We start from the raw sequence: 25,744 nt of genomic DNA, 5'->3' as shown, positions 1-25,744 counted from the left end.
GGCGAATGTTCTAGTGGTCCAAAAGGTAGGCTCTTTTTCTTGAAGAGATTAAGTGAGGGTTTCAGAGAAATTCAGGGATGGAATTCCAGAGTTAAGGAGCAGCAAGATAGAAGGGTTTGAGACGAGAGGTGGAAGTGGATGGTGTGAAGAGAAGGTGGCTCTGAGAAGGGCAGAGAAGACAACCAGGAACGTATAGTGAGACAAGAGTAATGTAGTGAGGAGCAGAGGAGTGAAGGGCTTTGAATGTTAGTAGAAGGGTTTTATATGCTATCCTTTGCTTAACAGGCAGCCACGCTAAGGATTTTAGTTGGGGTTGAGCAGGTTCCCTTTTAGGAGAGAGAGGAGAAGGATCCTGGTAGCAGAGTTTAAGATTGATTGAAGGGAGAGAGATGGGAGTCAGTCAGGAAGACCGGTTAAGAGGAGATTGCAATAGTCTAAACGGGATAAGATAAGGGCATAGACTAGTGTTTCGGCTGTTGTTTCTGAAAGAAACGGGCGTATCTTGGCTATATTGCGGAGGAAGAAGCGACAGGTTTTGGTAGTATTAATATGATTAGAGAAGGACTCAGCATGCTGAGTTAACCAGCTAAATAGTCATGCCATCAATAGTAATGGTGAAAGGAAAAGAAGGGCTGGGTTTGGGTGAAAAGACCATGAGCTCAGTCTTTGCCAAGTTGAGCTTGAGGTGGCGTTGGGTCATCCAGGAAGAGATAGCTACTAAGCAGTCTGTGATCTGGGTTTGAACGTCATCGGCATAATGGTAATACAGTATTTAAGGCCAAATGAAGATATAAGGTCTCCTAAAGAGAGAGTGTACAAGGAGAACAACAGAAGACCAAGTACAAAGCCCTGAGGCACCCCCACATTAAGATGAACGGGGAGAGAGGATCTGTTTGCAAAAGTAACAGAGAAGGAGAGGTCAGAAAGGTGGGAAGAGAACCAGGATGCAGCTTGATCACTGATACCAATTGACTGGAGAACTTGCATTAGAACAGACTGGTTAACAGTATCACAAGCAGAAGATAAGTCCAGGAGAATGAAAACAGAGTCATGTGACTTTAAAGCACCAGAAAACTGAACGTCACAATTTTTTGTTCTTAATTGATGCAGTTTTTTTTAAAAAATGTCTGAAATCTGAATGCTGCAAAAGTAACTGTAATGTGACCCCTTATATGAACATAATTTGGGTAAAACCTGTAGTCATCCCTGGTAGCTAAGAGAAAACTTTTAGATGCAACCTGCAGTATCCACAATGCTTGGGACTTGGTGTTTTCCAGATAAGGGATATTTCCATAAATTGGATCTTCATACCTTAATTCTACTAGAAAATTATGTAAACATTAAATAAACCCAATAAACTGGCTTTGCTTCCAGTAAGTATTAATCATACCCCTAGTTTGGATCAAGTACAAGGTGCTGTCTTATTACAGAGAAAAAGCAAATACATTTAAAAAATGTGGATTATTTCATTATAATGGAGTATAATGGGAGATGGCCTTTCCGTAATTCGGATCTTTCTGGATAACAGGTCTCCGGATAACGGATCCCATACTTGTACCATTTTAAACCGACTTTACCTGTTTACTGTGGTCACATATCATTCAAATTTTATTCACATAATCCACCCACAAGGTTGTGCTCCATAAGTGTCTAAATAGAAAGAAAGATCATTTTTTTAAACATTTATGCTTAAAGTCATGGTTCACAGTGCAGAATGAATATAAGGGGATGCCGAGTAAATAAACACCACCTAGGAGTATTTTAGGAACAGCCATTGCCTTGCATATTTATACACATTTCAATTTGAAAATATTTATGCAAAATCTGTGACAAAAGCATTAATTCAAATGCCACAAAAGATGCTAATTTGACCTTAGCAGCCTCTGCCAGAGTGTTTCAAGTGTCATCTATGGAGACAGTTAATTAATATAGTTTAGTGGATTAGGTCAAAAATGTCTAAAAATCCCGAAATATGAACCTAGGCATTTCAGAGCGAGGCAAATGGCAGTTTAATATGATATCTCTTGACAGGTATGGAACAATGAGTGTAACAAGGCCCTGTTCCAGCGAGACAGAGGGTTCAATGTCAGAGGACTACAAGCAGCACAGGCTAACAGGAGCTTCACCTACTAATAAGTCTAGTGCTGTGAATGATAAGCAATGTCTGTCTCTCTGTAAAGCGCTGTGTAACAAGTCAGTGCCATATAAATAATGGATAATAATAATACTGGTCAATTAGCCTACAACAAAGAAAACAAATTTATGAGGCTGCTGAACAGAGTGCACATGATGGGTTGGGTCACCAGACGATTTTGGTTATCAATCATCATCTTGAAACTTAACATAAAATGTCAGTCTCCCTAATGTGCTTACATTCTAAACCACAGTAAAAAAAAATTAAATACTTCTACTGCTTTTTAGCATTAAATGCATTTGGGCAATAGAATTGAATTCATTATTTCTGGGGAACAATCTGAAACCAACTGAACAAAAAGTGTTTGAAGGGGAACAACCCTTTAAGGGTCTGGCCACACAACCAGATTTGGGGAGATTAGTCGCCCCAGCAACAAATCTCCTCTTCTTCGGGGCGACAATCTCCCCGAACTGTCTTCCCCCTGCCGGCTTAAATGAAAATTGCCTGCAGCAATGCACTAGCGGCGATTCGATTTCGGAAGTTGCCCGAAGTTTCCTCGTGAGGCAATTTTAATTTTAGCCGGCAGGGGAAAGGCAGTTCGGGGACATTGTTGCCCCGAAGAAGAGGAGATTTGTTGCTGGGGTGGACTGATCTCCCCGAATCTGCTCGTGTGTCCAGACCCTTAACCAGTGTCGGACTGGGATGACAGGGGCCCACCAGAAAGCCTTAGACCTTGGGCCCACCAGAAAACCTAAAACCATGAGCCAACCAGAAAACCTTAGACAGTGGATCTTTCTAAACTATTATTCATCCTTTACTCACTCAACCTCTTTATTCTCCTAGTCTTTTTATATATTTACAATATTCTCCCATTATTAAGCATTTTTCCTATAAAGAAATAGGGAAAGACCATGAAATAGGCCAAATGTTTAGAAACAAGAGGGCCCACCAACACCTGGGCCCACCGGGAGTTTTCCTGGGATCCCGGTGGGCCAGTCCGACACTGCCCTTAAGTGACACAAAGAATGCAATAAAAAAAGTACTTACTTGTGAGCTTGTTATGACTTAGAATTAACTGTGTGATGTGAGACAGGGTGACTGTTAAAAGAAAGATAAGGTTAGTCAGAGCATTGCTATGGTGGATACCTGTATTCTTCATGTAGCATTATCTCAGTGTATATAATCTCACTGCGTATGTGTGTGTGTATATATATATATATATATATATATATATATATATATATATATATATATATATATATATATATATATATATATATATATATATATATATATATATATATATATATATATATACACACACACACACACATACATACATACATAAATACACAAAGGTGTGGTACTGTTATCCAGAATGCTCGGGACCTGGGGTCTTTCCATAACTTGGATCTCATTGGCTTAATTCTACTAGAAAATTAAATAAACCCAATAGGCTGGTTTTGCTTCCAATAAGGATTAATTATATCTTAGTTGGGATCAAGTACAAGCTACTGTTTTATTATTACAGAGAAAAAGGAAATCATTTAAAAAAACGTGGATTATTTGGATAAAATGGAGTCTATGGGAGATGGTCTTTCTGTAATTGGAAGCTTTCTGGATAACGAGTCCCACACCTCTACAAGAAAAGCCAAAGAAAATATTTATGGTTTTCTAAACAAATACCATAACCATTTCATCAACGGTAGTTCACCTTTAAAGGAACTTTTTGTATGAAGTGGACAGTGATATTCAGAGACGATTTGCAAGTGGTCTCTTTCATGGTTATTTAATTTTTTTTTCTTCAGCAGCTCTCCGGTTTGGTATTGCAGCAGCTTTGTGGTTGTTGGGATCTTATTTAACCTAGCAACCTGGCAGTGGCATAATAACAATAATGCTAAAATTGTAGGAATAGTTTTTTGACTGTCAGGGACAGTGAGCCCCCATTTGAATGCTGGGAAGAGTCAGAGGAGGAAGGCAAATAATTTAGAAAGAAAGACCAATTGAAAAGTTGCTAGGAAGGTTGCATTCTAAAAGTTAAAATAGAGATGAACCACCCCTTTAATAGTACCAGGTGAGACTTATCTATCAACAATCAAATTTGAGTGGTTTTAGGGCAGGACTACACGGCCGATTTCGCAGCGATCCGACGCGCTGTGTAAAAGCGCAAGCGTCACGTCGGATGCAACGGAAATAAGGTAAGTAATTCAATTGTCGCATTGTTGATGCGACACGACTGTCGGATGCAGACGCTACACGCTGCGTCTGCATCCGACAGTCGTGTTGCGTCACATCAACAACGCGACACGATCCGACACTGCCATTACTTACCTTGTTTCCGTTGCATCCGACGTGACGCCTGCGATTTTGCGCTGCGCATCGGATCGCTGCGAAATCGGCCGTGTATTCCTGCCCTTAGAGGTTTTTAACAGCATGACTAAACTCACTTTCTCTGAAATCATGAATGTCATGACATTTATTTAAAAAGTACAAATAAAAAATACAAATAAAAAAAAAATGCTGGACAATAATCGAAAAAATCCGAATACCTCTAAATGTTCGAGTTTTTCTAACAATTTCTAGTGAAAAAAAAATATGAAAACCTATAATCCAGTGATCCAATAAGATCAGTGCAGCTCCAATTGACTTTTTATTGGCAAATTGTTGTATTAGAGGTCTTTGTGGATTTTACGAAATATAGAAAAAAACATAAATTTGATTGTTGGTATTGTTGGTATATACAGCCCTACTTTGTCATTGGTATTGTTCCCTATTACGTTTTGGAGGACGGATGGGTTATCAATATGTGTACTTTGTGCAATTTATTGTGTTTCACCTTTCATTAGCGCCAAAAAGTGATAATTATCGCATCTTTAATTGGGCACCACAAGGGAAATTACACTGCACCTTTTACTGGTGCTAGAAGGGATAAGCAATGTTATTTTCATCTGGTGCCACAAGGGGCAAGTGCTGCACTTTCAGTGGGTGTCAGATGTGGTGATTACCCTTCTAGCCGGTGAAAAAAGTACAATGCTAAACCCGTCAAGCACCCAAAGAACCTGCTACCCCTTTCCACTAGAGAGGAAAATACTTATCCACTTTGCAGTAAATGCCAGAAGGGCAACACATTACTCCAGCTATTGGGTGGTGTCATACCAAAATAGTCCATGGAGCCTAAAGACAGTCTGAGGAGCAATAACACTCCTGATGTAAATCATTTTATTCTAATAGCTGACAAACATGTTACATACATTTCAGAGGGTGCCACAAGATCTACTGAGTGCTCCTTTCTGCAAAGCAAAATAGCAAAAAAAGAAAAAAAAAGAAAAACAGTGGCTCTTTGGTGTTCTTTTCATTGAACATTTTATATGTCCATTATATGTTCCAATTTATGCCAGATAAAGAAATGAATGATGAACTGGGTATCAGAAGGGGTCATACACTGCTAATTTCAGTAGTTGTCAAAAGGGGTTATGGCTGTTACTCTCATAGGGCACCAGTGAAAGTTGCAACGGGAAACTTTTGTGACACCCAGTGAAAGTTGCAAAGAATTTCACCAAAAGTTGCAGTAGTAACCCCAATGGCACCCACTAAAAGTTTATTGGGCTTTTTATTGCAACTGTCAGGAAAATGCATTGCAACTGTCAGTGGGTGTCAGAAGGGAAGTGCATTGCAACTGTCAGTGGGTAACAGGGAAATGCATTGCAACTGTCAGTGGGTAACAGGGAAATGCATTGCAACTGTCAGTGGGTAACAGGGAAATGCATTGCAACTGTCAGTGGGTAACAGGGAAATGCATTGCAACTGTCAGTGGGTGTCAGAAGGGAAGTGCATTGCAACTGTCAGTGGGTAACAGGGAAATGCATTGCAACTGTCAGTGGGTGTCAGAAGGGAAGTGCATTGCAACTGTCAGTGGGTAACAGGGAAATGCATTGCAACTGTCAGTGGGTGTCAGAAGGGAAGTGCATTGCAACTGTCAGTGGGTAACAGGGAAATGCATTGCAACTGTCAGTGGGTGTCAGAAGGGAAGTGCATTGCAACTGTCAGTGGGTAAAGAAAGGAAGTGCATTGCAACTGTCAGTGGGTGTCAGAAGGGAAGTGCATTGCAACTGTCAGTGGGTAAAGAAAGGAAGTGTATTGCAACTGTCAGTGGGTGTCAGAAGGGAAGTGTATTGCAACTGTCAGTGGGTGTCAGAAGGGAAGTGCATTGCAACTGTCAGTGGGTAACAGGGAAATGCATTGCAACTGTCAGTGGGTGTCAGAAGGGAAGTGCATTGCAACTGTCAGTGGGTAACAGGGAAATGCATTGCAACTGTCAGTGGGTGTCAGAAGGGAAGTGCATTGCAACTGTCAGTGGGTAACAGGGAAATGCATTGCAACGGTCAGTGGGTGTCAGAAGGGAAGTGCATTGCAACTGTCAGTGGGTAACAGGGAAATGCATTGCAACTGTCAGTGGGTGTCAGAAGGGAAGTGCATTGCAACTGTCAGTGGGTAACAGGGAAATGCATTGCAACTGTCAGTGGGTGTCAGAAGGGAAGTGCATTGCAACTGTCAGTGGGTAAAGAAAGGAAGTGTATTGCAACTGTCAGTGGGTGTCAGAAGGGAAATGTATTGCAACTGTCAGTGGGTGCCACTGGGGTCACTATTGTAACTTTTGGTGCATGCCAGCAGGAGAATTCATTGCTACATGTAATAGGTGCTGCAGAAGGTTTCAGGGGAAGCTTAGGTGTATCATGTCAGGGGTAGGCAAGGCACCTTGCACCTAGAGGGGCGCCACCCAGAGGAAGTAGGAAGTAGTGCAGCACTTACACAGGCCGGGCACATCCAGCAAGTTAGCGATGCCCCGGTCACACATATCGATGTCAGGCACATTCTTCTCCCTGCTCTCCTCCACTATTCTCTTCAGGGACTTGGACATGTTGGATTCTGCACGATGGGAAGGAAGAATGAATAATCACCGAGAAGCTTCCCCGCACCCCAGAGCGCCCCATTCACTCCCAGCCCCGTTACTAACTTGTGTGTTACATTACATACAGCCACTGCCCCGCCCCCTAGAGAGACTCATCCCCGGATGTTCGGAAGTCTCACAAACCTATAAGAAGTTACTGGGGCTCCTCGGTCCCGGGTCGATTCTTTGTCCCGCCTACAAACACTATGGGAAACCGCCCCGGGCTGTAAAATAACTCGCCCCCCAAATAAGGCGAATTCCTCCCCAGACGCTGGTTCCCTCTCCGGAATGCACAGGGAGCAACCAATCAGAGGACAGGATGCAACCAATCAGAGGACAGGGAGCAGCTCTTTTTTTCTCACAGGCAGCCAATCAGGAGCAAGTAATGTTCCGGCCACCTTCCTGTAAAGAGATTGTAGTAAGTAGCGGACTGGATCTGATAGTCGGATAGTGTAACTGGGAATGTGCAGCCTGCGCCTTCTGCTGACTGGATCTCCCTGGACTTATAGAGGGTTTGTTGAACTTTAAGTAAAAAGTAGAGAGTGATATTCCGAGACAATTTGCAGTTGTTTTTTTTTATTTTGTACTATTTGTGTTTTTTGAGTTATTTAGCTTTTTATTCTGCAATTCTCCAGTTTGCAGTTTCAGCCATTTGGTCGCTAGGCTCCGAATTGCCCTAGCAACAATGCATTGATTTGAAGAAGAGACTGGGACATGAATAAGAACCTTACAGAGCATTTGTTTTTTTTAGATGGGGGTCAGTGACCCCCCCCATTGCAAAGCTGGAAAGAGTCAGAAGAAGAAGGCAGAAGTGCTTTGTAAAGCTGCTTTTAAGTGGCCATTGTATAACATACTAAAATGTAACTTATAGATGCACCACCCCGTTTTTTACTCTGTCATCGGTACCTGTGACACTGTGGGGCACATTTACTTAGCTCGAGTGAAGGAATAGAAGAAAAAATACTTCGAATTTCAAATGTTTTTTTTGGCTACTTCAACCATCGAATTGGCTACTTCGACCTCGAATCAAACGATTCAAACTAAAAATCGTTTGACTATTCAACCATTCGATAGTTGAAGTACTGTCTCTTTTAAGAAAACTTCGACCCCCTACTTTGCCACCTAAAACCTACCGAATCTCAATGTTAGCCTATGGGGAAGGTCCCTATAGGCTTTCTAACAATTTTCTGTTCGAAGGAAAATCGTTCGATCGATGGATTAAAATCCTTTGAATCATTCGATCGAATGATCGGTAGGTAAATCCTTCCACTTCGATTTTCGGAGTCGAAGGATTTTACTTCGACGGTCGAATATCGAGGGTTAATTAACCCTTGATATTCGACCCTATGTAAATGTGCCCCCATGTATTATCCCTTGCAAGCTCTTTAAGCGTAGCACCATACAAAGCAAATTGCTGGTTTTGGGTAGAGGAGCCATTTTTATACTGTATGTGAGCTTGGCTAGTGCTCCCAGGGCTGCCATCAGAACCCGCACAGCAAAATTTTCTGGGCCCCCATCATTACCCCTCCCTTACTCATTAGTATGAAGGCCACACAAGACACAAGCGTTAAAACATTAAGTGTCCCCCTACAAGTTAAAAAAAACAAACTTTGTGCCCAGGGCCCCCCTACAAGTTTTGATGGTCAGGGCCTCCTACAAATTAAAGAAAAAAATTGGTGGCCAGGGCCCCTACAAGTTATTAAAAAAACACATTTGTCCAGGGCCCCTACAAGTTATTCAAAAAACACGTTTGTCCAGGGCCCCTACAAGTTATTCAAAAAACACATTTGTCCAGGGCCCCTACAAGTTATTAAAAAAACACATTTGTCCAGGGCCCCTACAAGTTATTAAAAAAACACATTTGTCCAGGGCCCCTACAAGTTATTAAAAAACACATTTGTCCTGGGCCCCTACAAGTTATTAAAAAAACACATTTGTCCAGGGCCCCTACAAGTTATGAAAAAACATATTTGTCCAGGGCCCTTACAAGTTATTAAAAAACACATTGTCCAGGGCCCCTGCAAGTTATTAAAAAAACACATTTGTCCAGGGCCCCTACAAGTTATTAAAAAAAACACATTTGTCCAGGGCCCCAACAAGTTATTTAAAAAAAAAAAAAAAGCATTAGTTGCCAGGGCCCCTACAAGTTATTAAAAAACGTTTAGCCAGGGCCCCTACAAGTTACAAAAAAAAATATTTGGGTAAGGCCCCTACAAGTTATTAAAAAAATATTTGGCCAGGGCAGGGCCCCTACAAGCTATTAAAAAAAAAGCATTAGTGGCCAGGGCCCCTACAAGTTATTAAAAAAAATATTTGGCATGGGCCCCTACAAGTTAAAAAAAAAAAGAAAACTTCACTTACCTTAGCCAGGGAGCTCAGGTGCTGGGATCTTCAGTTTCCTGTGCTCTGATTTGCCAGTGAAATGTAAGTCCCGGTAAAGCTGCATCGTGATTGGATAAAGTAGAGGGGAGGTTCAAACTTCACAGATCCAATCCCCATGCGGCTTTACCGGGACTTACACATCATGGCGAATCAGAGCGCATAGAGCAAGAAGCAGCCATCGAAACTCCATCCAGCCCTCCCTTCCGAAGTCTGAAGCCCACTGATGGCAGGGACCTGGCTATGCAAGTAAGTGCAGCACGGACGGGCCCCCCTTAACTCCCCAAATCCTCGGGGCCCGGGACTGTAGTCCCCCCCTGATGGCGGCCCTTAGTGCTCCGTATTGAAACTGCAACATTTACATAGATAGGGGAGTTTATTGGAGTTTATTACTAAGCAAGGAAATTGGCCCGTGATAGGTTCCCCACCTGATGGCCTTTGTTATGATCTGATCACTGGCCCTGTAGCCAAATATTAAATCAACCTGTTGGTCATCTGTGTGCAGGGCCACACTGGAAAAGACGTTTGACAACCTTGAATAACGATAGAATCTATAGAATTATACCCATTATACACATACAGTATGCTGCTATACACAGGACAATGCAATGCAGCAGAAGGGGTCGCTGTATGAGGGGGTGCAATGGGTAGAATTTACTATGATGACAAGTCCTGCTTGGACTGAGCACTGTAATGGTTACTCTGAGCTCAGGATAGGGGTTAGGATTTAAAAATAGGAGCAGACAGCAAAAGCAGAGTTTCTATGGCGACCAGCAATGCCATCTCTTCACTGATTGGGTGTGTTTATTAATCTGAGTTGAGAAGAACTGAGCATGCTCATGATTCACATATCCTTTAATGAAAATCCGCCCATGCTCCCAGCCTAATTTAACCCTGCCCTGTGTCTCTCTGCTCCCAACCAACAGTAAACTACTTCTACTTTTTCCATTCAGAGTGTAAAGTTTCTGCCACTAGGGGATTGGCTAGGCTGAAGGAAGGTTCACATTTCCTCCTCCAACTCAGCCAATCCCCTTGTGGCAGGACCGGGACTTATAACTTAAGGGGAAAAAACAGTCAGTAAAGCTTTTTCTTATTTTTTTTTCATCAGTTTTGGGAAGCCTTAGCCTTTCCGAGCCTTAATAAAAATCCACCCATGCTCCCAGCCTAGTTTAATCCTGCCCTGTGTCTAGAGTTGCCACCTTTTCTGGAAAAAAATACCTATATATTTATCTTTTTTCCCTATTAATAACATTGGGGTCCACCATCATTTTTACTGGCCAGGCCGGTAAAATACCGGCCAGGTGGCAACCTAGACTGTGTCTCTCTGTTTCTAAACTGATTTGAGTCCCGCCCCATGTCTCTCTGCTCCCAGTCTGATTTAGCCTCGCCCTGTGTCTCTCTAAAATTCACAATTTTGATAAACAGGTCTCCCCATGTCTCCTTTAAGACAGCATTTTGGGATTGTCTCAGCCCCAGAGCTGTTCATGCAACAGTAAAGCTGCTTGAGCTGTTGAGGCAACAGTAAAGCAGCACTGAAGGTGTCATGTGACCTTCTCATGATGATGTCATAGGAAAGTGGAAAGGATATATATGAGTGACAGTGTGTATAGGTAGGGCAGCACAGTGGCACAGTGGGTAGAACTGTGTCTTGCAGCTGGGAGTCCTGGGTTCAATTCCAACCTGGGCCCTTTCTGTAAGGAGTTTGTATGTTCTCCCTGTGTCTGTGTGGGTTTCCTCCGAGTACTTCGGTTTCCTCCCACATTCCAAAAACATACAAGAGACAGGTAGGGGGTCTCCCTGGTGCCCACAGGTGAATGTGATAGGTGCTGGGGCTCTCCTGAGTGTGGCTATGAACAGCCAGGCTTAGGAGTGTGTAGGCCATGGGAAATGATAGGGAAATAGGGAGGCAGGTAGGGGGTCTCCCTGGTGCCCACAGGTGAATGTGATAGGTGCTGGGGCACTCCTGAGTGTGGCTAGGAGCAGCCAGGCTTAGGCGTGTGTAGGCCATGGATAAGATAGGATAGGTTAGCTAGAGGGAAGAATTAGTTCCTGGGGAGGGGGGTCCCCTTTTTCACTATTGAGCTGCATTCAAATGTAAAATAACCTGCATCATTGAGGCCACTGGGAACAAGATGAAATGCAAATTTAGATGCAAATTGCCCTGTTATTTTGCATGTACAGTATAAAAAATTAGCCGGGGGGGGAATATATAACATGCAGCAGCACAGAAACCAGTAAAGCTTTGCGCACTGACATTAATGAGTAAATCTGTGTCTGCTGTCAGGAGACAGCATTAAGAAGAATGGATTTGTAGTAATTAATATCGGTCAGTGTTTAAACAATATTCATATTAATTAATATGTCCTTGCTCTAAATAATGTGCACGTGTGCTTATTTATTGGGCCTTAGTACATAGTTCCTGGTCATTGTAATGAGAGTATATTATACATAGACTGGGGTTGAAAAATAAACCTATTGTTTTAATTCAAGGATAGAAGCAGGGAGAGCTTTTGACATAAATGTTGCATTATGGAAGCAAAATAGCCCCTGGATTATCAAACCTATGTGCTGTATCAGAAGGACTGTATGACCTAGCACATTCTTCTGTGTGTGATGAAAGACAGTGAGTTGCTAAACTGGACTTTGTTTAGTAAAATGCAGACATTTTTATATTTAACCAAACGAGTCATTTATCATGCAAAAACAGAAATGTAATCTTCAAGTTTTGCTTATATTTTAAGCAGCTGATTAAAATGATCTGATCTCCATTATTCTAAAGGAGGTAATTTTATGTGCATACAACTGTTTTTATATCTCATATTGACTACTTATAGAGCCTTTATTTTGCCAACGATTTTAGGATATGCAAACACACAAAAATATCAAGCAGCTAGATTACTGTTATTAATTTTAAAAGTGAACAAACACAGTATAATTCAAGATTCTACAACAAAGAATTTTGATGATAAATCACACCTTATACAGGGGCAGATTTATCAAAGGTCAAGGTGAAATTTCGAATGAAAAAAAATTGAATTTCAAGCTATCTTTTGTGTACTTTGACTACTCCAAATTCGATTCGAATTTGAAAAAAATCTCTTTAAAAATTCGACTTCGACCATTCGCCATCTAAAACCATCGAATTGGCTACTTCGACCTCGAATCAAACGATTCAAACTAAAAATCGTTCAACTATTCAACCATTCGATAAATCCTTCCACTTCGATATTCGGAGTCGAAGGATTTTACTTCGACGGTCGAATATCAAGGGTTAATTAACCCTTGATATTCGACCCTATGTAAATGTGCCGCCATGTATTATCCCTTGCAAGCTCTATAAGCGTAGCACCATACATAGCAAATTGCTGGTTTTGGGTAGAGGAGCCATTTTTATACTGTATGTGAGCTTGGCGAGTGCTCCCAGGGCTGCCATCAGAACCCGCACAGCAAAATTTTCTGGGCCCCCATCACTACCCCTCCCTTACTCATTAGTATGAAGGCCACACAAGACACAAGCGTTAAAACATTAAGTGTCCCCCTACAAGTTAAAAAAAAAAAACTTTGTGCCCAGGGCCCCCCTACAAGTTTTGATGGTCAGGGCCTCCTACAAATTAAAGAAAAAAAATTGGTGGCGAGGGCCCCTACAAGTTATTAAAAAAACACATTTGTCCAGGGCCCCTACAAGTTATTAAAAAAACACATTTGTCCAGGGCCCCTACAAGTTATTCAAAAAACACATTTGTCCAGGGCCCCTACAAGTTATTAAAAAACACATTTGTCCTGGGCCCCTACAAGTTATTAAAAAAACACATTTGTCCAGGGCCCCTACAAGTTATGAAAAAACACATTTGTCCAGGGCACCAACAAGTTATTTAAAAAAAAAAAAAGCATTAGTTGCCAGGGCCCCTACAAGTTATTAAAAAAACATTTAGCCAGGGCCCCTACAAGTTACAAAAAAAAATATTTGGGTAGGGCCCCTACAAGTTATTAAAAAAATATTTGGCCAGGGCAGGGCCCCTACAAGTTATTAAAAAAAATATTTGGCATGGGCCCCTACAAGTTAAAAAAAAAAAAACAAACTTCACTTACCTTAACCAGGGAGCTCAGGTGCTGGGATCTTCAGTTTCCTGTGCTCTGATTTGCCAGTGAAATGTAAGTCCCGGTAAAGCTGCATCGTGATTGGATAAAGTAGAGGGGAGGTTCAAACTTCACCGGTCCAATCCCCTTGCGGCTTTACCGGGACTTACACATCATGGCGAATCAGAGTGCATAGAGCAAGAAACAGCCATCGAAACTCCACCCAGTCCTCCCTTCCGAAGTCTGAAGCTCACTGATGGCAGGGACCTGTCTATGCAAGTAAGTGCAGCACGGACGGGCCCCCCTTAACTCCCCAAATCCTCAGGGCCCGGGACTGTAGTCCCCCCCCTGATGGCGGCCCTGAGTGCTCCCTATTGAAGCTGCACCATTTAGATAGGGGAGTTTATTGGAGTTTATTACTAAGCAAGGAAATTGGCCTGTGATAGGTTCCCCACCTGATGGCCTTTGTTATGATCTGATCATTGGCCCTGTAGCCAAATATTAAATCAGCCTGTTGGTCATCTGTGTGCAGGGCCACACTGGAAAAGACGTTTGACAACCTTGAATAACGATAGAATCTATAGAATTATACGCATTATACACATACAGTATGCTGCTATACACAGGACAATGCAATGCAGCAGAAGGGGTCGCTGTATGAGGGGGTGCAATGGGTAGAATTTACTATGATGACAAGTCCTGCTTGGACTGAGCACTGTAATGGTTACTCTGAGCTCAGGAGAGGGATTAGGATTTAAAAATAGGAGCAGACAGTAAAAGCAGAGTTTCTATGGCGACCAGCAATGCCATCTCTTCACTGACTGGGTGTGTTTATTAATCTGAGTTGAGAAGAACTGAGCATGCTCATGATTTACATATCCCTTAATGGAAACCCGCCCATGCTCCCAGCCTAATTTAACCCTGCTCTGTGTCTCTCTGCTCCCAACCAACAGTAAACTACTTCTACTTTTTCCATTCAGAGTGTAAAGTTTCTGCCACTAGGGGATTGGCTAGGCTGAAGGAAGGTTCACATTTCCTCCTCCAACTCAGCCAATCCCCTTGTGGCAGGAACGGGACTTACAACTTAAGGGGAAAAAACAGTCAGTAAAGCTTTTTCTTATTTTTTTTTTGTCAGTTTTGGGAAGCCTTAGCCTTTCCGAGCCTTAATAAAAATCCACCCATGCTCCCAGCCTAGTTTAATCCTGCCCTGTGTCTAGAGTTGCCACCTTTTCTGGAAAAAAATACCTATATATTTATCTTTTTTCCCTATTAATAACATTGGGGTCCACCATCATTTTTACCGGCCAGGTGGCAACCTAGCCTGTGTCTCTCTGTTTCTAAACTGATTTGAGTCCCGCCCCATGTTTCTCTGCTCCCAGTCTGATTTAGCCTCGCCCTGTGTCTCTCTAAAATTCACAATTTTGATAAACAGTTCTCCCCATGTCTCCTTTAAGACAGCATTTTGGGATTGTCTCAGCCCCAGAGCTGTTCATGCAACAGTAAAGCTGCTTGAGCTGTTGAGGCAACAGTAAAGCAGCACTGAAGGTGTCATGTGACCTTCCCATGATGATGATGTCATAGGAAAGTGGAAAGGATATATATGAGTGACAGTATATATAGGTAGGGCAGCACAGTGGCACAGTGGGTAGCACTGTGTCTTGCAGCTGGGAGTCCTGGGTTCAAATCCAACCTGGGCCCTTTCTGTAAGGAGTTTGTATGTTCTCCCTGTGTCTGTGTGGGTTTCCTCCGAGGACTTCGGTTTCCTCCCACATTCCAAAAACATACAAGAGACAGGTACAGGGTCTCCCTGGTGCCCACAGGTGAATGTGGGCACTCCTGAGTGTGGCTATGAGCAGCCAGGCTTAGGTGTGTGTAGGCCATGGGAAATGATAGGGAAATAGGGAGGCAGGTAGGGGGTCTCCCTGGTGCCCACAGGTGAATGTGATAGGTGCTGGGGCACTCCTGAGTGTGGCTAGGAGCAGCCAGGCTTAGGCGTGTGTAGGCCATGGATAAGATAGGATAGGTTAGCTAGAGGGAAGAATTAGTTCCTGGGGAGGGGGGTCCCCTTTTTCACTATTGAGCTGCATTCAAATGTAAAATAACCTGCATCATTGAGGCCACTGGGAACAAGATAAGATGCAAATTGCCCTGTTATTTTGCATGTACAGTATAAAAAATTAGCCGGGGGGGAATATATAACATGCAGCAGCACAGAAACCAGTACAATTAGCATCAGAATTTAATAATCAGTCCTGTAGCATCAGTTTATATTACAGGCCAACCTCATTTTCTGCTTGATAATTTGTGACGACCCCTAAGCTTAGCTTCTCAACAGCTGCTCAGAGCCCACTCACAGACACTTTCCAAGATGGTGACCCCCTGTGACAAGTTTGAAGTTCTGTATCATTGCTGCTATTGACATGCTGAAACTTTAGGCTTCGTTTTTAGGGTTGACTTCTCCTTTACCACCACTTGGATTTACTGTATCATAGTCACTGCATTATCTGAGCAGGTTCAGAAGCTATGCCAGATTATGCACAGCAGTTGCTTTCAAAATGGCCTGTAGCCTAAAGCTTTGCACACTGACATTAATGAGTAAATCTGTGTCTGCTGTCAGGAGACAGCATTAAGAAGAATGGATTTGTAGTAATTAATATCGGTCAGTGTTTAAACAATATTCATATTAATTTTATATTAATTAATATGTCCTTCCTCTAAATAATGTGCACGTGTGCTTATTTATTGGGCCTTAGTACATAGTTCCTGGTCATTGTAATGAGAGTATATTATAAATTGACTGGGGTTAAAAAATAAACCTATTGTTTTAATTCAAGGATAGAAGCAGGGAGAGCTTTTGACATAAATGTTGCATTATGGAAGCAAAATAGCCCCTGGATTATCAAACCTATGTGCTGTATCAGAAGGACTGTATGACCTAGCACATTCTTCTGTGTGTGATGAAAGACAGTGAGTTGCTAAGCTGGAGTTTGTTTAGGAAATGCAGACATTGTTATATTTAACCAAACAAGTCATTTATCATGCAAAAACAGAAATGTAATCTTCAAGTTTTGCTTATATTTTAAGCAGCCGATTAAAATGATCTGATCTCCATTATTCTAAAGGAGGTAATTTTATGTGCATACAACTGTTTTTATATCTCATATAGAATACTTATAGAGTATCAGATTAGTATCAGATAGTATCAGATTACTATTATTAATTTTAAAAGTGAACAATCACAGTATAATTCAAGATTCTACAACAAAGAATTTTGATGATAAATCACACCCTATATACAGGGGCAGATTTATCAAAGGTCAAAGTGAATTTTCGAATGAAAAAAAAATAGAATTTCAAGCTATTTTTTTGTGTACTTTGACTAGGGAATAGTCCAAATTGGATTCGAATTTGAAAAAAATCTCTTTAAAAATTCAACTTCAACCATTCGCCATCTAAAACCTGCCGAATTGCTGTTTTAGCCTATGGATGACCTCCTAGAACCTATTTGGACTCAATTGGTGGAAAACTTTGAATCGAATGCGCTATTACTTTGTTTCGTACGATGTGAATTCAACCGAATACGGACCTATTCGATCTAAAACGGACCTATTCAGCCAAAAAAAAACTTCAACTTAATTTCTGTTTGTCTTTTTGAATTTGAATTTCGAAGTTTTTCAAATTCTTAATTCGACCCTTATAAATATGCCCCACAGTGTCTGTATTTTACTATTTACTACTAGTGTTCTTTGAACATTCATTGAACCACAGACATACACATATACAGTATAGAGACATCACCAATTAAATTATTTGGCAATGGACAAACAAACTCTTTGAATTACAGTCAATTTCAAAATTCTGAAAGAACAGGACAATGAACATATTAGCTTCAGCGTGAATGATATAGTTGCAACTCAAATTGCTACTATATATATTTGCGTAACTTGCCTCGCCCTGTGTCTCTCTAAAATTCACAATTTTGATAAACAGGTCTCCCCATGTCTCCTTTAAGACAGCATTTTGGGATTGTCTCAGCCCCAGAGCTGTTCATGTAACAGTAAAGCTGCTTGAGCTGTTGAGGCAACGGTAAAGCAGCACTGAAGGTGTCATGTGACCTTCCCATGATGATGATGTCATAGGAAAGTGGAAAGGATATATATGAGTGACAGTATATATAGGTAGGGCAGCACAGTGGCACAGTGGGTAGCACTGTGTCTTGCAGCTGGGAGTCCTGGGTTCAATTCCAACCTGGGCCCTTTCTGTAAGGAGTTTGTATGTTCTCCCTGTGTCTGTGTGGGTTTCCTCCGAGGACTTCGGTTTCCTCCCACATTCCAAAAACATACAAGAGACAGGTAGGGGGTCTCCCTGGTGCCCACAGGTGAATGTGATAGGTGCTGGGGCTCTCCTGAGTGTGGCTATGAGCAGCCAGGCTTAGGAGTGTGTAGGCCATGGGAAATGATAGGGAAATAGGGAGGCAGGTAGGGGGTCTCCCTGGTGCCCACAGGTGAATGTGATAGGTGCTGGGGCACTCCTGAGTGTGGCTATGAGCAGCCAGGCTTAGGAGTGTGTAGGCCATGGATAAGATAGGATAGGTTAGCTAGAGGGAAGAATTAGTTCCTGGGGAGGGGGGTCCCCTTTTTCACTATTGAGCTGCATTCAAATGTAAAATAACCTGCATCATTGAGGGAACAAGATAAAATGCAAATTTAGATGCAAATTGCCCTGTTATTTTGCATGTACAGTATAAAAAATTAGCCGGGGGGGAATATATAACATGCAGCAGCACAGAAACCAGTACAATTAGCATCAGAATTTAATAATCAGTCCTGTGGCATCAGCTTATATTACAGGCCAACCTCATTTTCTGCTTGATAATTTGTGACGACCCCTAAGCTTAGCTTCTCAACAGCTGCTCAGAGCCCACTCGCAGACACTTTCCAAGATGGTGACCCCCTGTGACAAGTTTGAAGTTCTGTATCATTGCTGCTATTGACAAGCTGAAACTTTAGGCTGGTGCAATGATTTTAGTATATAAAATCAATCATTGTATTCCATATTCGTTTTTAGGGTTGACTTCTCCTTTACCACCACTAGGATTTACTGTATCATAGTCACTGCATTATCTGAGCAGGTTCAGAAGCTATGCCAGATTATGCACAGCAGTTGCTTTCAAAATGGCCTGTAGCCTAAAGCTTTGCACACTGACATTAATGAGTAAATCTGTGTCTGTTGTCAGGAGACAGCATTAAGAAGAATGGATTTGTAGTAATTAATATCGGTCAGTGTTTAAACAATATTCATATTAATTTTATATTAATTAATATGTCCTTCCTCTAAATAATGTGCACGTGTGCTTATTTATTGGGCCTTAGTACATAGTTCCTGGTCATTGTAATGAGAGTATATTATACATTACTATAGAGATTATCAAAAAAAGTATCTCCAAATTTGCACTCGGTATTTAGTCTATAATAATTTATTAATTAATTAATTTGTTCTCAAGGCTCCTGCTTCAGAATTCAAACCTCATACAGATTTACAAATTGATAATCTTTAATTCACACATACAAAAACACCTTTGGCAGTAAAATTTAAAATTTGATCAGTAATAACAAAGTATTAATCAAATATCATCAATTAGAATTCATGGATAGTAAATCAGTAGTATAAGCATGTTATTAACTTGATTGAGATAATTAATGAGTATCCCAGTACCATACATTATATTTGTTATAAATCAATGGTTCTTTTCTTCTTTTCTGGTACTTAGCACCACTAATAAAACTAATTCTCACGGCTTCCTGGTTCAAAATATTATATAGAATAATCTTGGATCATAATGGCGTTCTTATTTAGCGATTCTGAGTGGGAATCAGATATTAACGAAGTATTTGACAATGTTTCTGAGAGTGAGGCTTATTCAGATACTGAAATACGCTCATTGGTTGCGGAGTTTAAGGTTTATAAAAAAACGCTGATACAACGAATGCGTTTAAGATGGGAAATTTCAAGTCTGGAGAATTATGTAAAAGCAAAAATGGTCCCAAGAGGGCTGCGTTTAAAAAAAAGTCCAAGCTTCAATTTGAAAAAAAGTGGGGGGCAAGAATTTTTAGACAAATGGAATTCGATTCTTTCAGACTGTTCCCTAAAACTAATGCAACTAATGATCGTTGAAAATACTAAAAATATAACCCAGATTAATAAACAGGTCGAAGAGGAGAAAAGTAAGTTAGAAGAAAATAAGGAAGATAACCAATTCAGTGCCCTAAATGACAAAATTAAGAGTGAACTCATGAAAATACAACAAGAAATAAAAATTAGGAAAAAGAAAAAGTTTTTAAGAGATACGGAAGACTATAAAAAAGGCCAAGTATATGTCACACACGAAAATCAGTTTAATCCCAGTGATAATGAACAAGAATACAGTGAAGGTAGACAAGGAAGGAAATTACAGTCAAAAAACGGGGAAAGAGACCAACAAGAAGAGCGAAAAGAAAGAGAGGGGCATATACAACTGAGAGATCGGTCGAAATGGGGGTATTCACCAAAGAGAAGGTTCAAGAAAAAGATGTAATAGAAGAACTTCAGATAGTAAACCTGTCAGACTTCGATTTAAAAAACTCACACATTTCCCTACTTAGAAAAGGACTTAGTTTCTGTCCTAAAAAGAAGTTGGACAGGTTCACTGTAATAAAGGATTTACATCTATTTGCCCGTCGTCTAAATTTAAAAAAGATGTATAAAAATGTACCCGAGCATGTAACCCTAACCACGAATGATAACGTAGGAATAGACATTTTGGAGTCACTCTTAAGTGAATCAAGTTCAGCTGAAGACTTAGGACACAATGATCAAATAGGATTTTCCTCATTAAAAAAGAAATCCACATTTATGCCCAGTCTTACTCAAGTACCTAATATTAGTGCGTTCGTAAATAGGGTAGAGAAAGAAATTCTGTCGCTCCCTGAACAGTCAATCGGCTTAGATAATCTTACAAAATATGAACGTGAAGCGTTGTTAGAACTCAGTAAGAAAAAAGATTTAATTATTAAAATAGCAGATAAGGGAGGAAATGTGGTACTTATGGATGAAAAGAAATACAAACAAGAAGTAAATAGACAGCTAAGTGATAAGCAACAGTATGAGTTGCTTCAGAGTGACCCTAAAATGCGGGTTAAAAAACGTCTAGATAGTATTTTATTGGAAGCAAAAGATACTGGAATTATATCAAAAAAAGAACTTAATTTTCTCCAAGTCCAGGATCCAGTCACTCCAACCTTCTATGTGATCCCTAAAATCCATAAAAATCTTGAAAATCCCCCTGGACGACCAATTGTCTCAGGCATAGGGAGCATAACAGAACCTTTAAGTAAATTTGTTGATGAAAGTCTTCGGATCTTTCTCCCTACTTTATCTTCTTACGTTATGGATACAACAGATGTAGTTAAAAAAATTGATCAGTTACCGATTTCTTCACACACACTGTTAGTCACGTTAGATGTTGAGAGTCTTTACTCTTCAATTCCCCACAATATTGGACTAAAAGCATGTGAAGACTATCTTAATAGTAGGGGAACAAAATATCAACAACACACAAATTTTGTTTTACAAAGTCTAGATTTCATTCTTAATAATAATATCTTTGTCTTTAATAACAGGTTCTATAGGCAAATTCGAGGGACCGCGATGGGAGCAACGTGCGCCCCGACCTACGCATGTCTACACCTGGGACGCTGGGAGGACACAGACGTCCAGATGGTGATGGAAGAGTGGGCCGGGACGCACGTGCTCCTATGGATAAGGTATGTGGACGACATCCTTTTATTGTGGGATGGTGAAACATCCCTGCTATCTAACTTTGTGGAGGAGCTAAATACTAACAATAAGAACATTAAATTAACCTTAACCTATCATAATCAGGAAATATCTTTCTTAGACCTTTTAATCTTTAAAAGAGAAGGCCTTCTCTGCACAAGGACATACCGAAAATCTACGGCTACAAATACACTATTACGTGCTGAAAGCCACCATCCTGAGTCTTTGATAAGAGGTATTCCAATTGGACAGTTTCTTCGTATACGAAGAAACTGCACATATGATGATGATTTTGAAAATCAAGCGAAGGACCTAGCCCAAAGACTTAAGAATCGAGGCTATGACAGTAACTCCATTAATAAAGGCTATAAAGGAGCTAAAGAAAAATCTCGCTTAGATTTAATATATAAACCTAAGAAAAATGAGGGAAAACAGGTGATAAGGTTCATCACAGAATTTAATAACCAATGGAAAGATATCCAAAAAATACTCAAAAATAACTGGGATCTACTTACAGTAGATCCAGACATTCAAGATGTAGTAGGCCCCTTCCCAAGAATGACAGCAAGGAGAGCTCCTTCACTTAGGGATAAGCTAACCAATAGTCACTTTGTAAACCCTACTCCAGACAGTGTAGGTACGTGGTTACCGAGACGGGAAAAAGGGATGTATCGATGTGGGCATTGTAAATGCTGCAAATCTATACATCAATGTTCAAGATTCACACATTTACAACAAAATAAAAATTATACAATTTTTAGTTTTATAAACTGTCAAACAACTGCAGTTATTTACGTTATAGAATGTGACTGCCCATTAAGATATGTAGGCAAAACTAAAAGGTCGTTAGGAACAAGACTGCTTGAACACTTGGGAGATATTAGACGTAATTCACATAAAAGTGCAGTCGCCAAGCACATTAATACATTTCACAATGGAGATACGAAAAATCTAAAAATGTTCGGAATAGAACATGTGACACTGGGTATTAGAGGTGGGGACATTGATAAAGTCCTATTAAGAAAAGAGCTCAGATGGATTTATGAGCTTGGTACGAAGTGGCCTCACGGCTTAAATGAAGATATAAAATTTGGAGTATTTCTGTAGATACTGTAAACCATAAGTGAACCTTTCATATTGATAATCTAACTAGACGCACGATCCAAGAATATTTCTATATAAAATAAATTACTGAATGTTTTGCGACATGTTTGTATTTGATGTAATCAACCGCATACAGGGGTCATTGATGAGGATAACTTGCAATGTAAATTATAGAGTTCACTGATGAGCACAAAAAGAACCCACAAAAAATATGTAAATCAGTTGTCATGACAGCATGACGTATTTTGCCATACAGGGCTTTAAGAGGCTCTATCATGCTGACATCATCACGCCCTGACGAAGCCTGAGACGGTGAAACGCGCGTTGGCGTGTAGCTTTTCAAGGAGAAGGTCAATCCTCCCCTGCTAATGGTTCCCATAATCAGCGCCTTTAAAGTACTCACAGATGACTCCAATCGGCAATTGAGGAGAGACTGCTTGGAGCGACCGCGAACCCTAGCGATTGTAGCTTGGAGGAGCTCTGTCGGTGGGCATGCGGGCGCCCTGCGGGACGGATTGGAAGTGAGATGCAGCGCGTGTTGCTTTTGTCCTGAGGTGGCCTATAGCAGCATCTAAACGGCGCGGCTGGTGGTGCCATTTACCGAGTGATCTTCACTGCAATAAAACGCGGTAACGTATACCCGCAATAGCATTAGTGTCTGGTTACCCGAAAGGGTTACAGGCATTGCATCTTTCGTTTCATTGGGAACTTTAAAGAAATAATATCGGATACTGTTTCAACAAACAGCAGTTACTGCCACACTCTGTTGCAAGTCGCTATACTTTGTTACAAGTGGACTTGGTTTCAAAAAAATCTTTGGCAGTCAGGGGAGGTACCTGACACTTTGTAGCCACATACTGGAAAAGTAATGATACTAATAACTCAACATTCTCCTTGAAAATTCTTTTAACAGAACATTTGAACTCTTTGCTGGACTTTTTTTTTTTTTTTTTCTCGTCTTTTTTTTTTTTTTTGGGATACTCATTAATTATCTCAATCAAGTTAATAACATGCTTATACTACTGATTTACTATCCATGAATTCTAATTGATGATATTTGATTAATACTTTGTTATTACTGATCAAATTTTAAATTTTACTGCCAAAGGTGTTTTTGTATGTGTGAATTAAAGATTATCAATTTGTAAATCTGTATGAGGTTTGAATTCTGAAGCAGGAGCCTTGAGAACAAATTAATTAATTAATAAATTATTATAGACTAAATACCGAGTGCAAATTTGGAGATACTTTTTTTGATAATCTCTATAGTTTCGTATATTCTTTATCTCCTGCACCACCTTAATTTTTGAGGTTGAGTAAGTCGAAACAATGAATTAGAGAGTGCAGTACCATACATTATATTTAGTATATTATACATTGACTGGGGTTAAAAAATAAACCTATTGTTTTAATTCAAGGATAGAAGCAGGGAGAGCTTTTGACATAAATGTTGCATTATGTAAGCAAAATAGCCCCTGGATTATCAAACGTATGTGCTGTATCAGAAGGACTGTATGACCTAGCACATTCTTCTGTGTGTCATGAAAGACAGTGAGTTGCTAAGCTGGACTTTGTTTAGGAAATGCAGACATTGTTATATTTAACAAACGAGTCATTTATCATGCAAAAACAGAAATGTAATCTTCAAGTTTTGCTTATATTTTAAGCAGCTGATTTAAATGATCTGATCTCCATTATTCTAAAGGAGGTAATTTTATGTGCATACAACTGTTTTTATATCTCATATAGAATACTAATAGAGCCTTTATTTTGCCAACGATTTTAGGATATGCAAACACACAAAAATATCAAGCAGCTAGATTACTGTTATTAATTTTAAAAGTGAACAAACACAGTATAATTCATGATTCTACAACAAAGAATTTTGATGATAAATCACACCCTATATACAGGGGCAGATTTATCAAAGGTCAAGGTGAAATTTTGAATGCAAAAAAATGGAATTTCAAGCTATTTTTTGTGTACTTTGACTAGGGAATAGTCCAAATTCGAAAAAAAATTCGACTTCGACCATTCACCATCTAAAACCTGCCAAATTGCTGTTTTAGCCTATGGGTGACCTCCTAGAACCTATTTGGAGTCAATTGGTGGAAAACTTTGAATCGAATTAGATTGAATGCGCCATTACTTTATTTCGTACAATGTGAATTCAACCGAATACGAACCTATTTGATCTAAAACTGACCTATTCAGCCAAAAAAAAACTTCAACTTAATTTCTGTTTGTCTTTTTGAATTCGAATTTCGAAGTTTTTCAAATTCTAAATTCGACCCTTGATAAATATGCCCCACAGTGTCAGTATTTTACTATTTACTACTAGTGTTCTTTGAACATTCATTGAACCACAGACATACACATATACAGTATAGAGACATCACCAATTAAATTATTTGGCAATGGACAAACAAACTCTTTGAATTACAGTCAATTTCAAAATTCTGAAATAACAGGACAATGAACATATTAGCTTCAGCGTGAATGGTATAGTTGCAACTCAAATTGCTACTATATATATTTGGGTAACTTGCCTCGCCCTGTGTCTCTCTAAAATTCACAATTTTGATAAACAGGTCTCCCCATGTCTCCTTTAAGACAGCATTTTGGGATTGTCTCAGCCCCAGAGCTGTTCATGTAACAGTAAAGCTGTTTGAGCTGTTGAGGCAACAGTAAAGCAGCACTGAAGGTGTCATGTGACCTTCCCATGATGATGATGTCATAGGAAAGTGGAAAGGATATATATGAGTGACAGTACATATAGCTAGGGCAGCACAGTGGCACAGTGGGTATCACTGTGTCTTGCAGCTGGGAGTCCTGGGTTCAATTCCAACCTGGGCCCTTTCTGTAAAGAGTTTGTATGTTCTCCCTGTGTCTGTGTGGGTTTCCTCCGAGTACTTCGGTTTCCTCCCACATTCCAAAAACATACAAGAAATAGGTAGGGGGTCTCCCTGGTGCCCACAGGTGAATGTGATAGGTGCTGGGGCTCTCCTGAGTGTGGCTATGAGCAGCCAGGCCTAGGCGTGTGTAGGCCATGGGAAATGATAGGGAAATAGGGAGGCAGGTAGGGGGTCTCCCTGGTGCCCACAGGTGAATGTGATAGGTGCTGGGGCACTCCTGAGTGTGGCTAGGAGCAGCCAGGCTTAGGAGTGTGTAGGCCATGGGTAAGATAGGATAGGTTAGCTAGAGGGAAGAATTAGTTCCTGGGGAGGGGGGTCCCCTTTTTCACTATTGAGCTGCATTCAAATGTAAAATAACCTGCATCATTGAGG

The 25,744-nt window shown here is 40.5% G+C and overlaps 1 protein-coding gene and 2 long non-coding RNA genes across 4 annotated transcripts in view; 2 read left to right on the top strand and 1 right to left on the bottom strand.

Annotated features, from left to right (window-relative positions):
* The window catches only part of rsu1.S (Ras suppressor protein 1 S homeolog), an 81,642-nt gene extending 74,255 nt beyond the window's left edge, over window positions 1-7,387 (bottom strand). The window contains exons 1-3 of one of the 2 annotated variants that reach the window (XM_018269132.2): window positions 7,227-7,387; window positions 6,944-7,060; window positions 3,182-3,232 (exon numbers count right to left, since the gene is read on the bottom strand). In XM_018269132.2, the coding sequence (XP_018124621.1) occupies window positions 3,182-3,232; window positions 6,944-7,052 (160 nt within the window). In that variant the 5' untranslated portion in view covers window positions 7,053-7,060; window positions 7,227-7,387. Of the gene's footprint in view, window positions 1-3,181; window positions 3,233-6,943; window positions 7,061-7,148; window positions 7,193-7,226 lie in introns of those variants that run through there. The other variant, XM_018269134.2, reaches the window with a different exon arrangement.
* Window positions 7,388-14,991: 7,604 nt separating this feature from the next.
* LOC121395006 lies at window positions 14,992-15,607 on the top strand. Its single transcript, XR_005962172.1, has 2 exons — window positions 14,992-15,332; window positions 15,448-15,607. It is a non-coding gene; the product is annotated as an uncharacterized LOC121395006 (long non-coding RNA).
* A 2,071-nt stretch (window positions 15,608-17,678) lies between these two features.
* LOC121395004 lies at window positions 17,679-25,696 on the top strand. Its single transcript, XR_005962170.1, has 2 exons — window positions 17,679-18,016; window positions 25,411-25,696. It is a non-coding gene; the product is annotated as an uncharacterized LOC121395004 (long non-coding RNA).
* Window positions 25,697-25,744: the final 48 nt, after the last annotated feature.

This window comes from Xenopus laevis, chromosome 6S (assembly GCF_017654675.1).
Source record: "Xenopus laevis strain J_2021 chromosome 6S, Xenopus_laevis_v10.1, whole genome shotgun sequence".
Classification (NCBI taxonomy): domain Eukaryota; kingdom Metazoa; phylum Chordata; class Amphibia; order Anura; family Pipidae; genus Xenopus; species Xenopus laevis.
Note: the sequence above shows the minus strand (reverse complement) of the source record. Positions and strands in the feature narration are given on the sequence as shown.